The sequence below is a fragment of the Canis lupus genome, chromosome 10 (assembly GCF_048164855.1).
Source record: "Canis lupus baileyi chromosome 10, mCanLup2.hap1, whole genome shotgun sequence".
Taxonomy (NCBI): Eukaryota; Metazoa; Chordata; class Mammalia; order Carnivora; family Canidae; genus Canis; species Canis lupus.
Genome location: NC_132847.1, coordinates 12,117,727 through 12,132,880, shown reverse-complemented (window position 1 = coordinate 12,132,880; position 15,154 = coordinate 12,117,727). Strand labels below are relative to the sequence as shown.

The following is a 15,154-nucleotide window of genomic DNA, read 5'->3' as shown; positions in this document are numbered from 1 at the left end:
GTTTCACAATTCCCATATCTTGTTCTTTATTCTCGCTACAGCTGCGAGTGCCTTATTCTAAGAGGTCAGTAGAGGGGTTAAACGTAGACGAAGCTGCAAAGACGTTGCAAAATGAATGAGAGAGAGTATGGCTTTTTAGTCAATGGGATATAGGAAGGGCTCATCTTCTGGGGTCCAAAAGTCAGTTAGATTGGAGCCTGGGAATTGCCCTGAATCTTTTGAATCATGTAGAGCGAATGAACATTTATCATAAAAATAAGAAAAGCTGCCTTCCTCACTGAATGATCCTCTTCTCTGCTTTGGTTTTCTCACAGCAACACAGACCCATCACCCCAAAGATTTCAAACAACAGTATCCAGCACATTCCTGCGGTCTGATGGGAGTACAGACGTTTTCATGAGTCCCATAGCATCAAGGGAGGACCGGCTAAAGATGGATGTACCTGATCCTCTGCAGCTGCTCCCAGTTACCTGGTGAAATGTGGTGCCCAGCTCTGGAGAAAATATCCACAGAGAGGCGTGAGAAGCCCAAGGAATGCGGGGAATACCAGGCCCTCAGGAGCCCTGAGAGGAAAGAGTCTCTGCTCCTGCTGACTCTCCCCCACCCTGCCAGAGTCAGGCACCACTGAAAATCCCTGCAATATTGCCTTGTGGGGAAGAGGGCGGTATTGCTAGAGGTGTTAGTACTGTGGAAAACACATTTCTCCTACCTAGAGCTTTCACCAGTGGAGCAGAAGATTGATGACAGCTTGGCAGGATTCGGGGGAGGAGACTGCTAACTTGACAAAGAATCTAGTTTGAGTTCTGCTTGCGGCTTCTCAAATCCCTTGCATTTACTGCAGGTGTGAACACCTGGCTCATAGTCTTACTCTCCAGCCTGGCTATAGATTTTTCACCCCATCTAACTTATTTCCCTCCTCGACATCTTATATCCATGAATATGTGCCTGAAGACTCTGACTATGTGGTAGATTGTAATCCATACCCTTCCTCCCCTGTACTCGCACCCACAAGTTTCCGCCAGTGTAGTCTTTGTTAACAGTTTTACTTATTTTTCTATATCCTTTCCTTTATATGCACATATATCTTTCTCTGTGTCGTTGTCTAATACGTTCACCTGCCTGGTTATTTGACTGGGGGACAGACATTCTTATTACTGAGAGAGGAAAAGCTACTGCACAAATGAAACAAAAGCAAAGAAAATACCCTGCTTGGCTTTTCTGGGCACATGTATGTTTACAAACACTTGATATACAGTCATAGGAGAGAGGATGGAACACCCTCATCAGGGATGATCAAATGTGTGTCCACAAGGGTGCCCCAAAGTCATAATCCAGTTTTAAGCTTACTAATTTTAGAAACATAAAAAATAAAAAAGTTTTTAAAAATAAAATTTGCATGTTGAATTATTTGCCTATAACTTACACTTTAATTGTGTATTTTCAAAGATTAATTTTAATTTTTCTTTGTCACTTTGCTTGTCTTCAACTGGAGGGACAGAAACAAAAAAAATGTTCTTTATAGTTCACAAAACTACATAAGAGAAAGGAAATTAAAATAGTTCAACTTTCAAATGGTGGTCTATCATTTTTAGCTTAGCACTTCTGAAGTCATTAAAGCTTGAAACTGCTGGCTGACTTTTGGGACATATATATGTATATATGTATACATACAAGTGTGTATATATATATTTTAACGAACCCCTTGGTTTCTATGTCTGATATTTAAAATAATTTTTAGAAAGTTTCAAGTTATTGATGATTTTCTTGAAGCTTTTATTTATTCATGAGACATACAGAGAGGCAGAGACATAGGTAGAGGGAGAAGCAGGCTCTCTGCGGGGAGCCCAATGTGGGACTCAATTACCCGACCTGGGATCATGCCCTGAGTGGAAGCAGATGCTCAACCACTGAGCCACCCAGGTGTCCCAAGTTGTTGGTGCTTTCAAAGCTTCAGTGGCAATAGTGCCAAGGTTTTATGTGGACATTAGTTTCCTTCCTCCTAGTGTAAATGTCTGACTGGTCCTGTATGTATGAGTATAATGTATTATCAGTATAGACATAAGTATCAGGTCATGATCTTGAGGTCCTGGGATGAAGTCCCCATCTGCCTTCCTGGCAGCAGGAAGTCTGCTTCTCCCTCTGCCTCTGCCCCTTCCCCCACTTGTCCATGTGACCACGCAGACATGTGCTCTCTCTAAATCTTTTTTTAAAAAAGGGCTATTCTTCCACTGAATTGCTTTTGTAACTTTGATCAAAATCAGCTAATCACATTTGTATGGGTCTATTTCCAGGTTCCCTATTTCAAGTTCCATTAGTCTATGTGTCTGGATATGGACTTGCTATTGTATTGATTGCTGTAGGTATCGAGAAGCCTTAAAAATGGATAGTATCTTTCATCCAATTCGATGTATCTTTTCTAATTTTTTTAACCATTTTAAGTCCTTTGTGTTTCCACATACATTTTAACATAAACTTGTAAACATATACATAAAAATCTTCTTGAGATTTTAATAGGGCTTACATGGAATCTTTAGATCAAAAAACTGACATCTTTAACACGCTGGGCATTCCAAACCATGAATACTATGTATGTTTCTCCATTTATACTTATCACATTTAGGTCTTATTTTCTATCAGTATTTGTGCTTTCCATTAGACAGATCCTATGCGTGTTTTATAAGATGCACAAACTTCTTGAATCTGTAAAATTGTCTTTCACAAAATTTGAAAAATCTTTGGGCATTATTTCTTAAGATATATATTGCGCTAATCTCTTCTCTCCTTCTGGGATGTCATTGGCATGAGTGTTAGAGCTATTGATCTTATGACACAATTGTTAGAGGCTCTGTTCGTTCTTTTAACATTTTTTTCTTTTTTCAGGTTGAATTTATATTTTTCTACCTTCAAAATTGGTTTTCTGACATATTGTAATCCATATTCTGTAACTCTGTGGCAGAGAGTACTGTTTCTGATTCTTTCTTTTGTGGTGAGTTCTTCTTTCTAGCCATTTTGCTCAGCGCAGAGTGGCTAAAAACGAGTTGTACTGGGAAAAGGAAGAAAAAGCAAAACAAACTACAAGCAGGGGTATCCTCTGGTTCTATATCCTGCAAATCCCTCAACTGCCCATGAAGCTTTCCAGAGCTGCTCCGCCAAGAACTTACTCTTCCTCTGTCTTTCCAGCTGGTCTTCTGGGGGAGGAGCCTACTGCGCTGATTCTCAGGTGTGTGCACCTGCTGGAGACACTCGGCCTCCTGCCAGGTGCAGGGCTCAGTGGCAGCTATTTATCCTGTGAGGCCTTTGTTCCCTGGCGGCCCTGCCCTGTCCCAGGCATAGGGTAACAGCAGGAGGGACAACACTGACCACTGCCAGCTGTCCAGCTCTGGAGTCAGCTCCCCCAGTAACTACCGCAGGCTCCCAGTCCACACTGGCCTGGATGCTCCGGGGGTGGGGGGCGCTGAGCTGCACAGCTCGGGGGTGCCCGGTGGCAGGAGCGTCCTCGCTGTCCTGTGCCCTCCCACCTCCGCCTGTCCCGGGCTGTGTCTGTTCAGAGCCCTGGGATCTGGGGCCTGCGCCACTGGAACCGCGCCCCGGGGCCCCTCCGCCTAGAGCCACCACCCGAGCTGCTCCCGAGGCCCCGCCGGGCGCGCCCCAGCCCTTTACCAAGACCGGCCCCCAGCCTGCGGGTGCTCTCCCCGGGGCCCCCTCCTCTGTTAGTGACCCGGGAACCTGGAGGCTCCCTGCCCCAGCTGCGGCTCTGCCCAACTTTCTTGCTGAGGTCCTTTCCCTGCGGGAAGACTCCGATGCAGATTGTTCCAGTTCCTGCTTCTCCAGGGCTGGGCTTCCCCGGCCCGAGGCTTTCGCTGCCCGCTGAGCCCAGCTCTGCCTGCCCCATCCCCCACTGGATTCTTCTATTTTATGTTTTCCACCTTCCTACCTTGTTAGAAGCACAAACTCTTCTCTCTGTAGGTTCCAGCTGTTCTCTCTTTAAATCTCAGGTCGAATTCGTAGGTTTTCAGGACGATTTGAAAGTTATCTAGGTACATTGGGCTAGCTTGCCCTGCCCCCTAAGATGGGAAATTTTATATGACATGTATTTTATTGAATTTTTTTTTTCAATTGAGGAGCGCTGAAAATAAAGAAACACATATAGTGAAACTCATGAATGGTATAGCTGGATTTAAGAATGATCTTTGGAGTCCAATAAGGTTGAGTTTCAAGCTGTTTTACTACTTGCTATGCCCTTGGCCTCTCTGGCCTACAATGGGAAGGGAATTCATTCATTCATTCATTCATTCATTCATTCACTACTGGGTTATTCTGACATACACATGAGAACACATTCAATGATTTCTCTTGCAGGGTAAATGTGTACAAAGTAAACTGACTGTAATGTGACCTACTCAGCGATGATGCAGTCTGTTCTTGCTTTGGTTCATTTCAGATCAATCATTTTCAGCCAAAATGAATAATTGTGGCTGTAACATAGATGCTGTACTTAAGTGGTTTGCACCTTATTTACCCTAGCAATGGACTATTTACCTATTTCTATCTAGATAGATGCCTATATCTTTGAATTCAGTAAGAAACCTGTGTTTATGTCCTAAGGACAAAAAGAGAGAGTCTTATTATTCTTGAGCTAAAGCTAGATGAAATCAATGCCAGATTTGCTCAGGAACATGTAGGTTTTATACCTATACATATATAACTATTAAAAAAAAAACCCTTTGTTATTGAAATCTGTGCAAAAGGGAGAAATTAAGCCTTTATTATTGTGAGCCATGAACTCTAGGACCTTCTTAAGAATTCTTTTCATAGAAAAAAAATAAATTATGACATCTTATAAATATAATAAGTAAATATATGAGATTATCAGATGGACAATATCTAACCAGGGGCTCACCCAGCAGAAAGTTCAATAAATGTTTTTTCCCTTCTGCCCCTTCTCTTCAGTGTATACAGTATATTAAATAGGAAGAAGAATAAGACTTAAGAGAAGGAAATAAGAATATGAAATTGAGGGATCCCTGGGTGGTGCAGCGGTTTGGTGCCTGCCTTTGGCCCAGGGCGCGATCCTGGAGACCCGGGATCGAATCCCACGTCGGGCTCCTGGTGCATGGAGCCTGCTTCTCCCTCTGCCTGTGTCTCTGCGCCTCTCTCTCTCTCTCTCTCTGTGACTATCATAAATAAATAAAAATTAAAAAAAAATAATATGAAATTGAAGAGGCATTTGAATAAAAACAGGGAATACAGAGCATCATAGAAAGCCTGGCTAGAGCTCTGTGATTACATGTGTAAGATGAGGAGATTCCGCCTATGGTGAGATCTTTCTGAAGAAACCATTGATTATTGGCTAACCTATGTCACATAGCCAGGGGAATATTATCTGAACTATACATTATATCTATATCTGCTTAATTCTCACAATCTGAATGTTTTAATTGCAAAATATTCTGACTAAAGTATTATTAATACTCTACGGTATCACTGTCACGTTTCTTCTCTGAAGTAAAACTGCCTTGTAGAGAGAAACTGCCAGTCACTCTCTCCATACACTGTCAGAGAAGAGATCAGCAGAAAATGAGAGGGCTGAGAAGATGGTGAGAGAAAGAGACTCCCAGGCCACAAAATCCAAAGAGCTGCTTCATTTGGGAATCTTGGCAAGTCCAATTCTCCTTGACTTGTGTGTCTGAGGTGCCTCATACTAGTTCTGGCCGTGAAAGAGGTGTGGAGATAAATGCTTGTCCTTTCGAGGTGACACCAAAATGAGGAACCAAGAGAAGAAAATATAACACTATCTACTTCAGTTGAGCGTTTTAACATTAATGGGCCATGTGCCAAATACCTACACTCTCATTCAATTGTAAATTAAGACAGTTTCCAGGAAATTCAATTGACCTGAGATTTTGCTCTTAGCCATTTTAACCTATCTAGCCTAATAAGTTAAAGAAATTAAAACTAATAAAGACATATGATGTGATGAGCACTGTTATATGCAACCGGTAAATTATTGAACACTATATCTGAAACTAATGATGTATTATCATATGTTGGATAATTGAATTTAAACTAAAAAAATTTTTTTTAAAAAACTAAGGAAGATGTCATTAGAAATACAAACTTTCTAATTTCATCAACCTAGCTATGCACGAAACATTGCAAACACTCACTAGAAGTACCTGAATGCTAACTCTGGGATTTTCATTTTCATACAATCCTGTGGTATCAACTGCGTGAATCTGCATAACTATGTCTAACTGTGGATGAGTTTGAGTTCTAAGGGCAGAGCCCAGGGATGAAAGAGATCAGAACACTAATGGCAAATCTGGCAATATACTGCATGTAAACTTTAGTAAAATCTCATATTTTCTGGGAATCGGCTTCTTCTTCTCTAATTAAACAATTGAGCAAATAATCTGAGGTTTATTCTGACTTGAAAGTTCTCAGACAGCCTGGGTGGCTCAGTGGTTTAGCGCTGCCTTTGGCCCAGGGCCTGATCCTGGAGACCTAGGATCCAGTCCCATGTCGGGCTTCCTGCATGGAGCCTGCTTCTCCCTCTGCCTGTGCCTCTGCCTCTCTCTTCCTCTCTCTCTGTCTCTCATGAATAAATAAATAAAATCTTTAAAAAAGAAAAAGTTCTTGAAATCTTGGCTATTCCACATGATTTTAATCATGTGACTGATAAAACCACTTTCAACTTCTTTTGGGGGAAAACACTGTTTTCCTTGTCCTTACTCAAGTTGTAACAGTGGGGGTTAGTTACCTATAGGCATTCCAAAGGCATGGCCATGGTAATACATCATAATCTCAGTAATTTAAATTCAAATATATACCATTTCTACAATAATCTTTAGAAAAGCAAGGCATTGGTATTTTAGTATTTCATTCTGTTTTATGAATCCTGTCTCCACATGATAAAACTTACAAATAAAAAAAAACTAAAATAAAATAACCTTACAAATAAAAGATACTTTACATTGATTAGTAAATAAATTTCCTGCTCATCATTTATAATATCTGATTGGCCATTAATTGGAATAAACATAGAGCAAAGTACTATCTCTTTCATAAGAACTTTTCCAAACATGCAGCCCAATTTTAAAAACAGTGTTATTTCAGCATCATTTAACCTCTGTCCCTACAGCTATCTTAAATTCTCCTTAAACTGGGAAGATAGCTTACTACAAGTGAAAACCAAATAACTACTTAGCCACCTTTCCACATTAGGCCACCTCAATTCTATGGTTTTGGCTAAGTCACCGACCCATTAAAAAGTATTTATTATGGCCAATAAAACAAACTGTCCTCCAATAGAAATGTCCTTAAGCTTCATGGCCCTCAATAAAGTATCAAATTTTCAAGACACTTTAAAAGTTTATATTGGGGCAAAATATGGCAAAACAGAGATAGTGCATCTACCTAAAATAACATCTGACATTAAATAATCTTGTTGGTACAGAATGCTAAAAGAGAAGATTAGGTACAGACACGGGAACTGTTCCAAAGCCATTAGCCATGAAGGTTCATTTGTGTGTAAATAATGGCTTGGATACTCATCTCAATAAAAGACATAACTCCTTTATGGCCCACTATTACAGACAACCTAGTTTGTAGGTTTTCAATAAAGCATGTAGAAGCTTCTAACACAAGGGGAGGCAAACTCTGGTCTGTAGACCAAACCTGGCCCAGTGCCTATTATTGTATATAAAATTTTATTGGGGGATCCCTGGGTGGCGCAGCGGTTTAGCGCCTGCCTTTGGCCCAGGGCGTGATCCTGGAGACCCGGGATCGAATCCCACGTCGGGCTCCCGGTGCATGGAGCCTGCTTCTCCCTCTGCCTGTGTCTCTGCCCCTCTCTCTCTCTCTCACTGTGTGCCTATCATAAATAAAAAATAAAAAAAAAAAAAAAAAAAAAAAAAAAAAAAAAAATTTTTAAAATTTTATTGGAACATGCCCATTTGTTTGCTATTGCCTGTGGCTGCCTTCCTACTACTATGGCAGTACTGAGTAGTTGCAGCAGAGACCACATAGCCTGAAAAGTTGAAAATATGTACTGTCTGGCCCTTTACAGAAAGTCTGCCAACCTGATACAAACATTAATTCATGCTACCATAGTAGCATGGTAAATTGCAAAAAGAGTTGTTTGAACTGTTACAGTTTTGTAAAAGTCCCTCCTAAACCAGCAGAAATATTATATTTCTCTTCTCTCTCATTCACTTAACATTTTCCTTTTAAAATTTGCTTCTGTGTATTTTAACTGCACATGTGATGGCTATGAACTTAATAAAAACAGAAAGGGTCCTTTTAAATATATATATCCACTAAGTAAACAGTGAGAGATTTAATAATCTAAAGATATAGGAACTTGAATTTACAATTTTAGACCTTGATAAGGTATATTCATTTTCTCTTCATAATGTCAAGAGGTAGACTGAATAAATCCCCTCTTTAGAAGACTATAGATGGTTAGATAGGCTTCAAAGACTTAGAAACATAATGTGACAAAACTGTAGCATTAGAATCACATATTCTGTCTCTTAGTCAACAGTTTACCCATTTAACATTCTCTATTGATGACATTAAATTGGGTCCTTGAATTTCCTGTACATTCTCAGAGATATTTCTCTTCATCAAACTTCCCTCTCGGCAAAAATCCTCCCTTCCTGAGTGTGATTGAGTGACCTGTGAGGAAAGAACAATGTTCTTTTTAACTAGACCAATGTTATTCTCTGTTAATACACACCAACAAAAGCACTGCTTCAGTTATGCTTTCTAGACTTACTCTACCCAACTAGAAAGACTGAAAAATAAAATTCTAGATCTAGAGGGAAGTACCATTTCTTTTTCCTCCAGCAGAGTAGGGATAAGTTGACACAGTGAGGCATGTATCTTGGCTGCAAAATTTAAGGGTGTGCCAAAAAGTTTGGCAAACAATATATATAATGCTTAAGATGATATTTTTGAAACCCAATGTGAATGTGAAAATCCATGGGAAACAAAATATAACGATTTTCAACCAAGACAGGATCACTTACAATGCTTTTTAGAGCCATACTAGAGCCAAAAGTCAAATCAGTAATATCAATCCCACTTTGAATTACTTTTGATTTTTTGTGTGTCTTTTAAATTTTGTACCCAGAGGTACACGTCCCTCTTACCTCATTCCCACTCATATTCTTTATCCAGTTAACTAAAAGTTTATCAAATGATAAGTAAATTGAAAAGCCCTTTTGTGAGCAGCTGATTTGCAACAGAGAACATCTTATAATTTGCCAACAAGAGCACCTAGAGTTGATAATAATAATAATACCAAACCAAGAGAAGACGTTCCTTCTTTGTTTTTTTTCTTTCTTTCTTTCCTCAGTGTTATCCTCTCTTTATATTCCCTTGACTCTATTTTCTCTCAAAACACAGATACACAACTTGGTCTTGCCCCTTAAATTCAAAGATAAATAGAAGGCTGACCTCTGATTTTAGACCTGGGTGTGTAGTCCTATCCTATTATATTTGTATGTATATATACATAATGTATGTATATAAACATAATGATAATTGGCCTAAGGACAGCAAAATACTGAGAGGGACAAAGAATTTATTATTAAATATAGATCCCATTTCTATCCCCCTATAGCTAACAAGCAGCAAGATAATCTGAAAATATTAATTGAAATGTTACCACTTATTGCATTATGCAGTACTTCCTGGGTCCTCCAGGACATGGTTTGGCTAGTGCATTAATATTCTTTGTCAGCTTTACCATGAATAAATTAAAAGAGAAAGGACTTGTGGTAATTTCTTTCTTAGAGAGGACACCAAGCAATGATGACCCACTGGTTGGCCAGGATGGCTTTAAAGTTCCCTTGACTAAACTTTAGATGTATTTCTTCTTGACTTTGATCCTTGACCTCCCTTTTCTTAGATCATTTACTTTGGAAAACTGGCAATTGTAAATTCCTTCTCTACCTCTTTGGGATATAAATCTTCTCCCAGTCTCTCACCAGATTTACAACCCAGAACTGTCTTTCTCAAGGTCTTGGGAGCCATCTCTTTGAAATGCAATCATCAAGGAAGACAGTGTCTGCTAAGGACTAAATTGTGTGTGCCCCAAGTTTTTATGCTGAAGCCCTAAACCCCCATTTGACAGTCAAGGAAACAGGGCCTTTAAGAAGGTGATTAAAGATAAATGAGGTCATGAGGATGAAGCTTGATCCAAAAGAACTGGTGTCCTTACAAAAGAGAAAAACATACCACCTCATCTCTTTCCCTCTCCCTCTCTTCTCTCAGTGTGCTTTGCAAGCACATGGTAGAAGGCCATCATCTGCAAGCCAGGATGAGTCTTCACTAGAATCTGACCCTGCTGCCACCTTGATCTTGGACTTCTGAGCATCCAGAAGCATATGATAATAAATCTCGGAGTTAAAGCTACCCAGCCTATGGTATTTTGTTATGGCAGTCCAAGCTGACTAAGACAGTCCCCCTATCTTCTCTAGTCTCTGTGAAAAGGTAGGATCTTAAAGAAATGCAAGGGCCTCATCACATTGAGCAATCCCCCATGTAACTTCTCCCACTACTTTTCCATTAGCCTTTTGTTTGAACCATGGTGAAGTTACTCCCTTTCCCTTACTGTAATAGTTTTTTGTTTGTTTTTTAGATTTTAGTTATTTATTTGAGAGTGAGGCAGCAAGAGAGAGAATGAGTTCAGGGGAGGGCAGAGACAGAGGGAGAAGCAGACTCCCCACGGAGCAGGGAGCCCAAAGTGGGGCTCGATTCCAGGACTCTGGGATCAGGACCTGAGCCAAAAGCAGACAATCAACTGAGCCATCCAGGTACTCCACGGTAGTTTTGAATAGTCTTCCTTGCCTGTTAACACAGTTCAGTGCATTTTTCTTTGACAGAATTACGCACTGGTAATGTGTTTATTGTCTGCAATCTGTATGCCATGCTTTTTTTTTTAAACAAAAGCGTGATTGGTTTAAATACATATTAAATTTTGCTAGTAACTATTAAGCCAGTACAGTGTTTTTTGCCTTTGAAGAATTTCCCTGAAGAGACTTCTCTTCCAATGAATTTTTTGAATTCACTTCATGTAGATTTTCTCTTCCTTAAATATTCTTTTTTCTACATGATGATTAGAGGCAAACATACCCATTTAAGTATTCAGTAAAACAAGGTTTTCTCTTTTCCAGAAGAATATTTTTTAAGTAAAAAAGTCATTTTCCCCCCAAAAGGTTTGGAGTATGTTGACCAAAAGCTTTAGTTTTCTTCAACTATTCCTGTTTTAGAAATGAAAGTCCAGTTTTCCAAGAAGATTCAATTCCAGTTGGTTTAATAGTTGCCTCTTCTTTTTTTGGGTTCTTCTCTAAGATTAGCTATCCACTAGGGCATAAGAAACAAACCCATTGCAAATGATCAGTATATTCTCTATTGGACTGATGAACTTCAATAGATAATGATAGTAAAGGGGGAGAGAAATAAAAAATAAAGATGAAGAAAGGAGAATGAAGGGAATGAAGGAGCACTTCCCAATACTGATTACCACAGGAGAGGAGACTGTGATTCTTAACCTATTTATTTGTAAATATTAAGTAAATTTACACAGCTATTGTGTCTGTTTTTATGGATGTATATGAAAATGGCTGCACTTGAATATATCTTCAAGCTCATCCATTCCTCAGTAAATCCAAAGATATCCTAGTGTTATGTAGGGGATACCAGCATACTGTAGGTCAAAGATAAATGCTTCAAAGCAAAAGCGACTCAGCATATTAACACTCTGCACAAGAGAAAAATTAAATTCAAGTTTAATCGTGTAACCAATCACTGAACAATCCTGCAAAAGTGAAAAGTGCTTGAGTTATTGCTTCTGTGACTACCCCTAACATTTTTATTAACTTCCAAATACATAATAATGACATTTCAGGAAAATTACCATACTTAGAGACAGATTTTAAGAGAGAAATTATCCCCTAAGCCCAGCTCCACAGCTATCATGATAATAAAAATTTCCTGCCCATGGCATAATTTAGCCGGCTCAATGTTCTCACACCTTCAACTTGACAGACCCAAGGACACAGACATACACATAGTGAAACTTGAAATTCCTTGGTTGGAGTGGCAATAAAAGTGTGTTTTCAATTTATATGTTTTCTTCTATATAAAAAAAGGAAAGAAGTAAAAAAAGCATAATTTTAAAATATATCACACAGTTTTCTCCTTTATAATTCTATCTAATTCATTCTATCCACTGGGAATAGGATGAATTCTATCTGAAAAAAAAAAGTGTGTATGAGTTAAAAAGTATTTAGTATTTAATACAATTTATTCAGGTAGATATTACTCTTTGGGAAAGGTCATATTTGCTTAATCACATATATACTACTTTATATGGAGCTTATCCAAATTTAGAATATATATATACTTTTCCAATCTTATGATTTGTTCAAATTAGCATTAATCACTGACAACAGCCTCACATTTATTTGCTTTCCTTTGTCTGAGAAATTTGTAAAAGTAATAGATAGTACCATCAGGCATTGAATATACAGAACTAGGGATCCCTGGGTGGTGCAGCGGTTTGGCGCCTGCCTTTGGCCCGGGGCGTGATCCTGGAGACCCGGGATCGAATCCCACGTCGGGCTCCCTGCATGGAGCCTGCTTCTTCCTCTGCCTGTGTCTCTGCCTCTCTGTCTCTCTGTGTGACTATCATGAATAAATAAATAAAATCTTTAAAAAAAAAAAAAGAATATACAGAACTATTTTCCCTAGTTCATGTGTCACCAAGGACAAACATCCAGGTCCCTGCTGTCCTATTATCCGGATTACCCATTGTCATACTCTGTACATATCAGAAACATCTAGGAGGATTTCTGAACATGCAGATGTCTTGGTCCAACCTCTGGAAATTCTGATCTGATAAAACCCAAGTAGCCGTGTTGACTCTAAACATGCCATCTTAATTAAACAGTTCATGATAGGTTTGGAAAACTTCATAAATGATATAAAATAGCATTTTTCCCTTAACTAGAAAAATGTAACTATGAAAAGCACAAAGGGAAACATAGCACTCATTCTTTTATGAGAGAGGCCTCTAGTTCATGGTTCTCTTCTTGCACTTAGAGTCTTTCCTGAAGTCTCACAGGGCTCTGACTTTGGAATGTGAAAATTAACTGTATGATAATATGAGGGGACAAGGCAATGATTTCCTGTGTTGTGACAACTACCTGGTCCCAAATAACTCAGGAAAATTACACCCAACAAACAACAGCAGTTTCTGGGGACCAGTTAGGTGTTGGGCCCTGTGCTGAGCACGGAGAGTAAAAAAGTGAGGGGGTCCACATGTAGCATGAAATTCCATGAAATCCAATATTAAGATGTCTGCATTTCCACACACCACTCAGAGCATACTCATAAGCTCCCTTTCAAGGCTACCTTTGATATTTTTATGCACATGATTTTTCTGTCTTTTTACAATTTTGTTTTGTTTTGTTTTACTGCAGGAAGAAATAGGAAGCTGGTAGAAGGCAGTAAAAAAGTTTCCACAATCCACCTTGCTGCACCCATCAAGTCACATACCAGCATGACTCTGGGGAAGATGCTGCCTTTACTGGCAAGAGTTGTTGACTACACAGAGGGAATAGCCTCTCATTCACAACTAGAAAAACACTCTATTTTTATTTTCTTTAGTAACACTTCACCCTGCAAGCTTCCTCATTTTAGTATGTGAACTCTATTTGCAGTATGAATGGAAGAGATTTAAGAAACCCTACAAGACATAGAAAGAAAGGACATGAAAAAACATACATGAAATTTATTATATCAGTATGGTAAGTTGTAGTAGCCATTGTGTCGTTTTCCTGCTTCCCTGGGACCCTTCTAACTTTCCATTTCTGTGAGACCATCTGGTTAGATTTGTAATGTTAGTGGAAAATGACCTCTTCTTTAAGGAAAACAGAAAAAAATTTGCTGCTTCACAAAAGTGAAAGATTTCTTCTTCATGGAAAGAAATTGACTATTATAAAGCTGAAAGTTGCAAAACTACAAAAGACAAAAGTGAATATAAATGAAATAGATAAGACTTACTCAAATCATATCTCTGGAACCATATCACTGAACAAACACTCAAGAAGGTTTCAAAACTGTGGTATCAATAATAAGTTGGTGAGTCCTAGAATCCACTGGAGTAAAAATTCCAAAATAGAAAATAATTTTACAATTATTCAGTCTTTTTAGCATTTTATTGAAAAGTTTACCTTATGATTTGAGTAACTTATATGAACACTTACCTTGCAAAACTTAAAAAAAAAAGTAGAATTGTAGGATTCTCATTTGGATTCTCATTTTTCTCTCTACCATAAAATAGGAGGCATTTTTTTCTTTCATTTTAAAGAGGAGAATGCATCATCAAGAGAACTCTGTCATGACCAAAATGAAAATTTTTAATTTATGAATATAAAAATTCTGATGTTAAAAACATTTTTATGCAAAGCCTTTCTAAATGTGCAACTTTCTTTTTCAATGCACAGGATCTAATTAGGTACCTCAAAGACATTTAATGAAAATTAGCAGGTTTACTGATGCTTATTAATTGATATTCTAACATTTTTAGTGACATTCCTCATGTAATTCATGTCATTCATTTTGTTTAAAACTACACGTAAGGGCACATGGCTGGATCAGTTGATAGAGCATGTGACTCTTGATCCTGGGGTCATGGATGCCATGTTGGGCATAGAGACTACTTAAAAAAATAAAAATAAAAATATGTAATAAGAAATCTCCCAAATTAGTATTATTGCCTGCTGAAAAGAGCTACACTGTGGTAAATTCATTTAAAGTAAAACTGAATCCCTCCCTCCACACTCCAAGCCTCCAGCTTTCATCATACCATTGAAAATACTGACTCTTAAAGATTATTTTTGCTCTGAAAGGAAAAAGCAGATATAAATCTTAAAGTGAAGAAATAATTTTTGTTACATTAAATTAATAAGTGATAAAATTCTGAGAGTAAAAATGCTAAAATATTATTTCTTTCCTGTAATTCTAATTACTGGACAAATTTAAAGAGGACAATCTTTAATATTTGAACAAGGATTCTCATTTTCTTTAGCTATCATCTACCATTTCTGATGATAACATTTTGTTACTTGGTAAGCTCCCT

The 15,154-nt window shown here is 38.4% G+C and overlaps 1 protein-coding gene across 1 annotated transcript in view; it reads left to right on the top strand.

The window, feature by feature from the left end:
• LOC140642019 (uncharacterized) overlaps window positions 1-1,037 on the top strand; it is a 456,943-nt gene extending 455,906 nt beyond the window's left edge. Inside the window, exons 18-19 of the mRNA XM_072842624.1 lie at window positions 315-473; window positions 842-1,037. Of these exons, the coding sequence (XP_072698725.1) occupies window positions 315-473; window positions 842-1,037 (355 nt within the window). The remainder of the gene's footprint in view (window positions 1-314; window positions 474-841) is intronic.
• The last annotated feature ends 14,117 nt before the right edge of the window (window positions 1,038-15,154 follow it).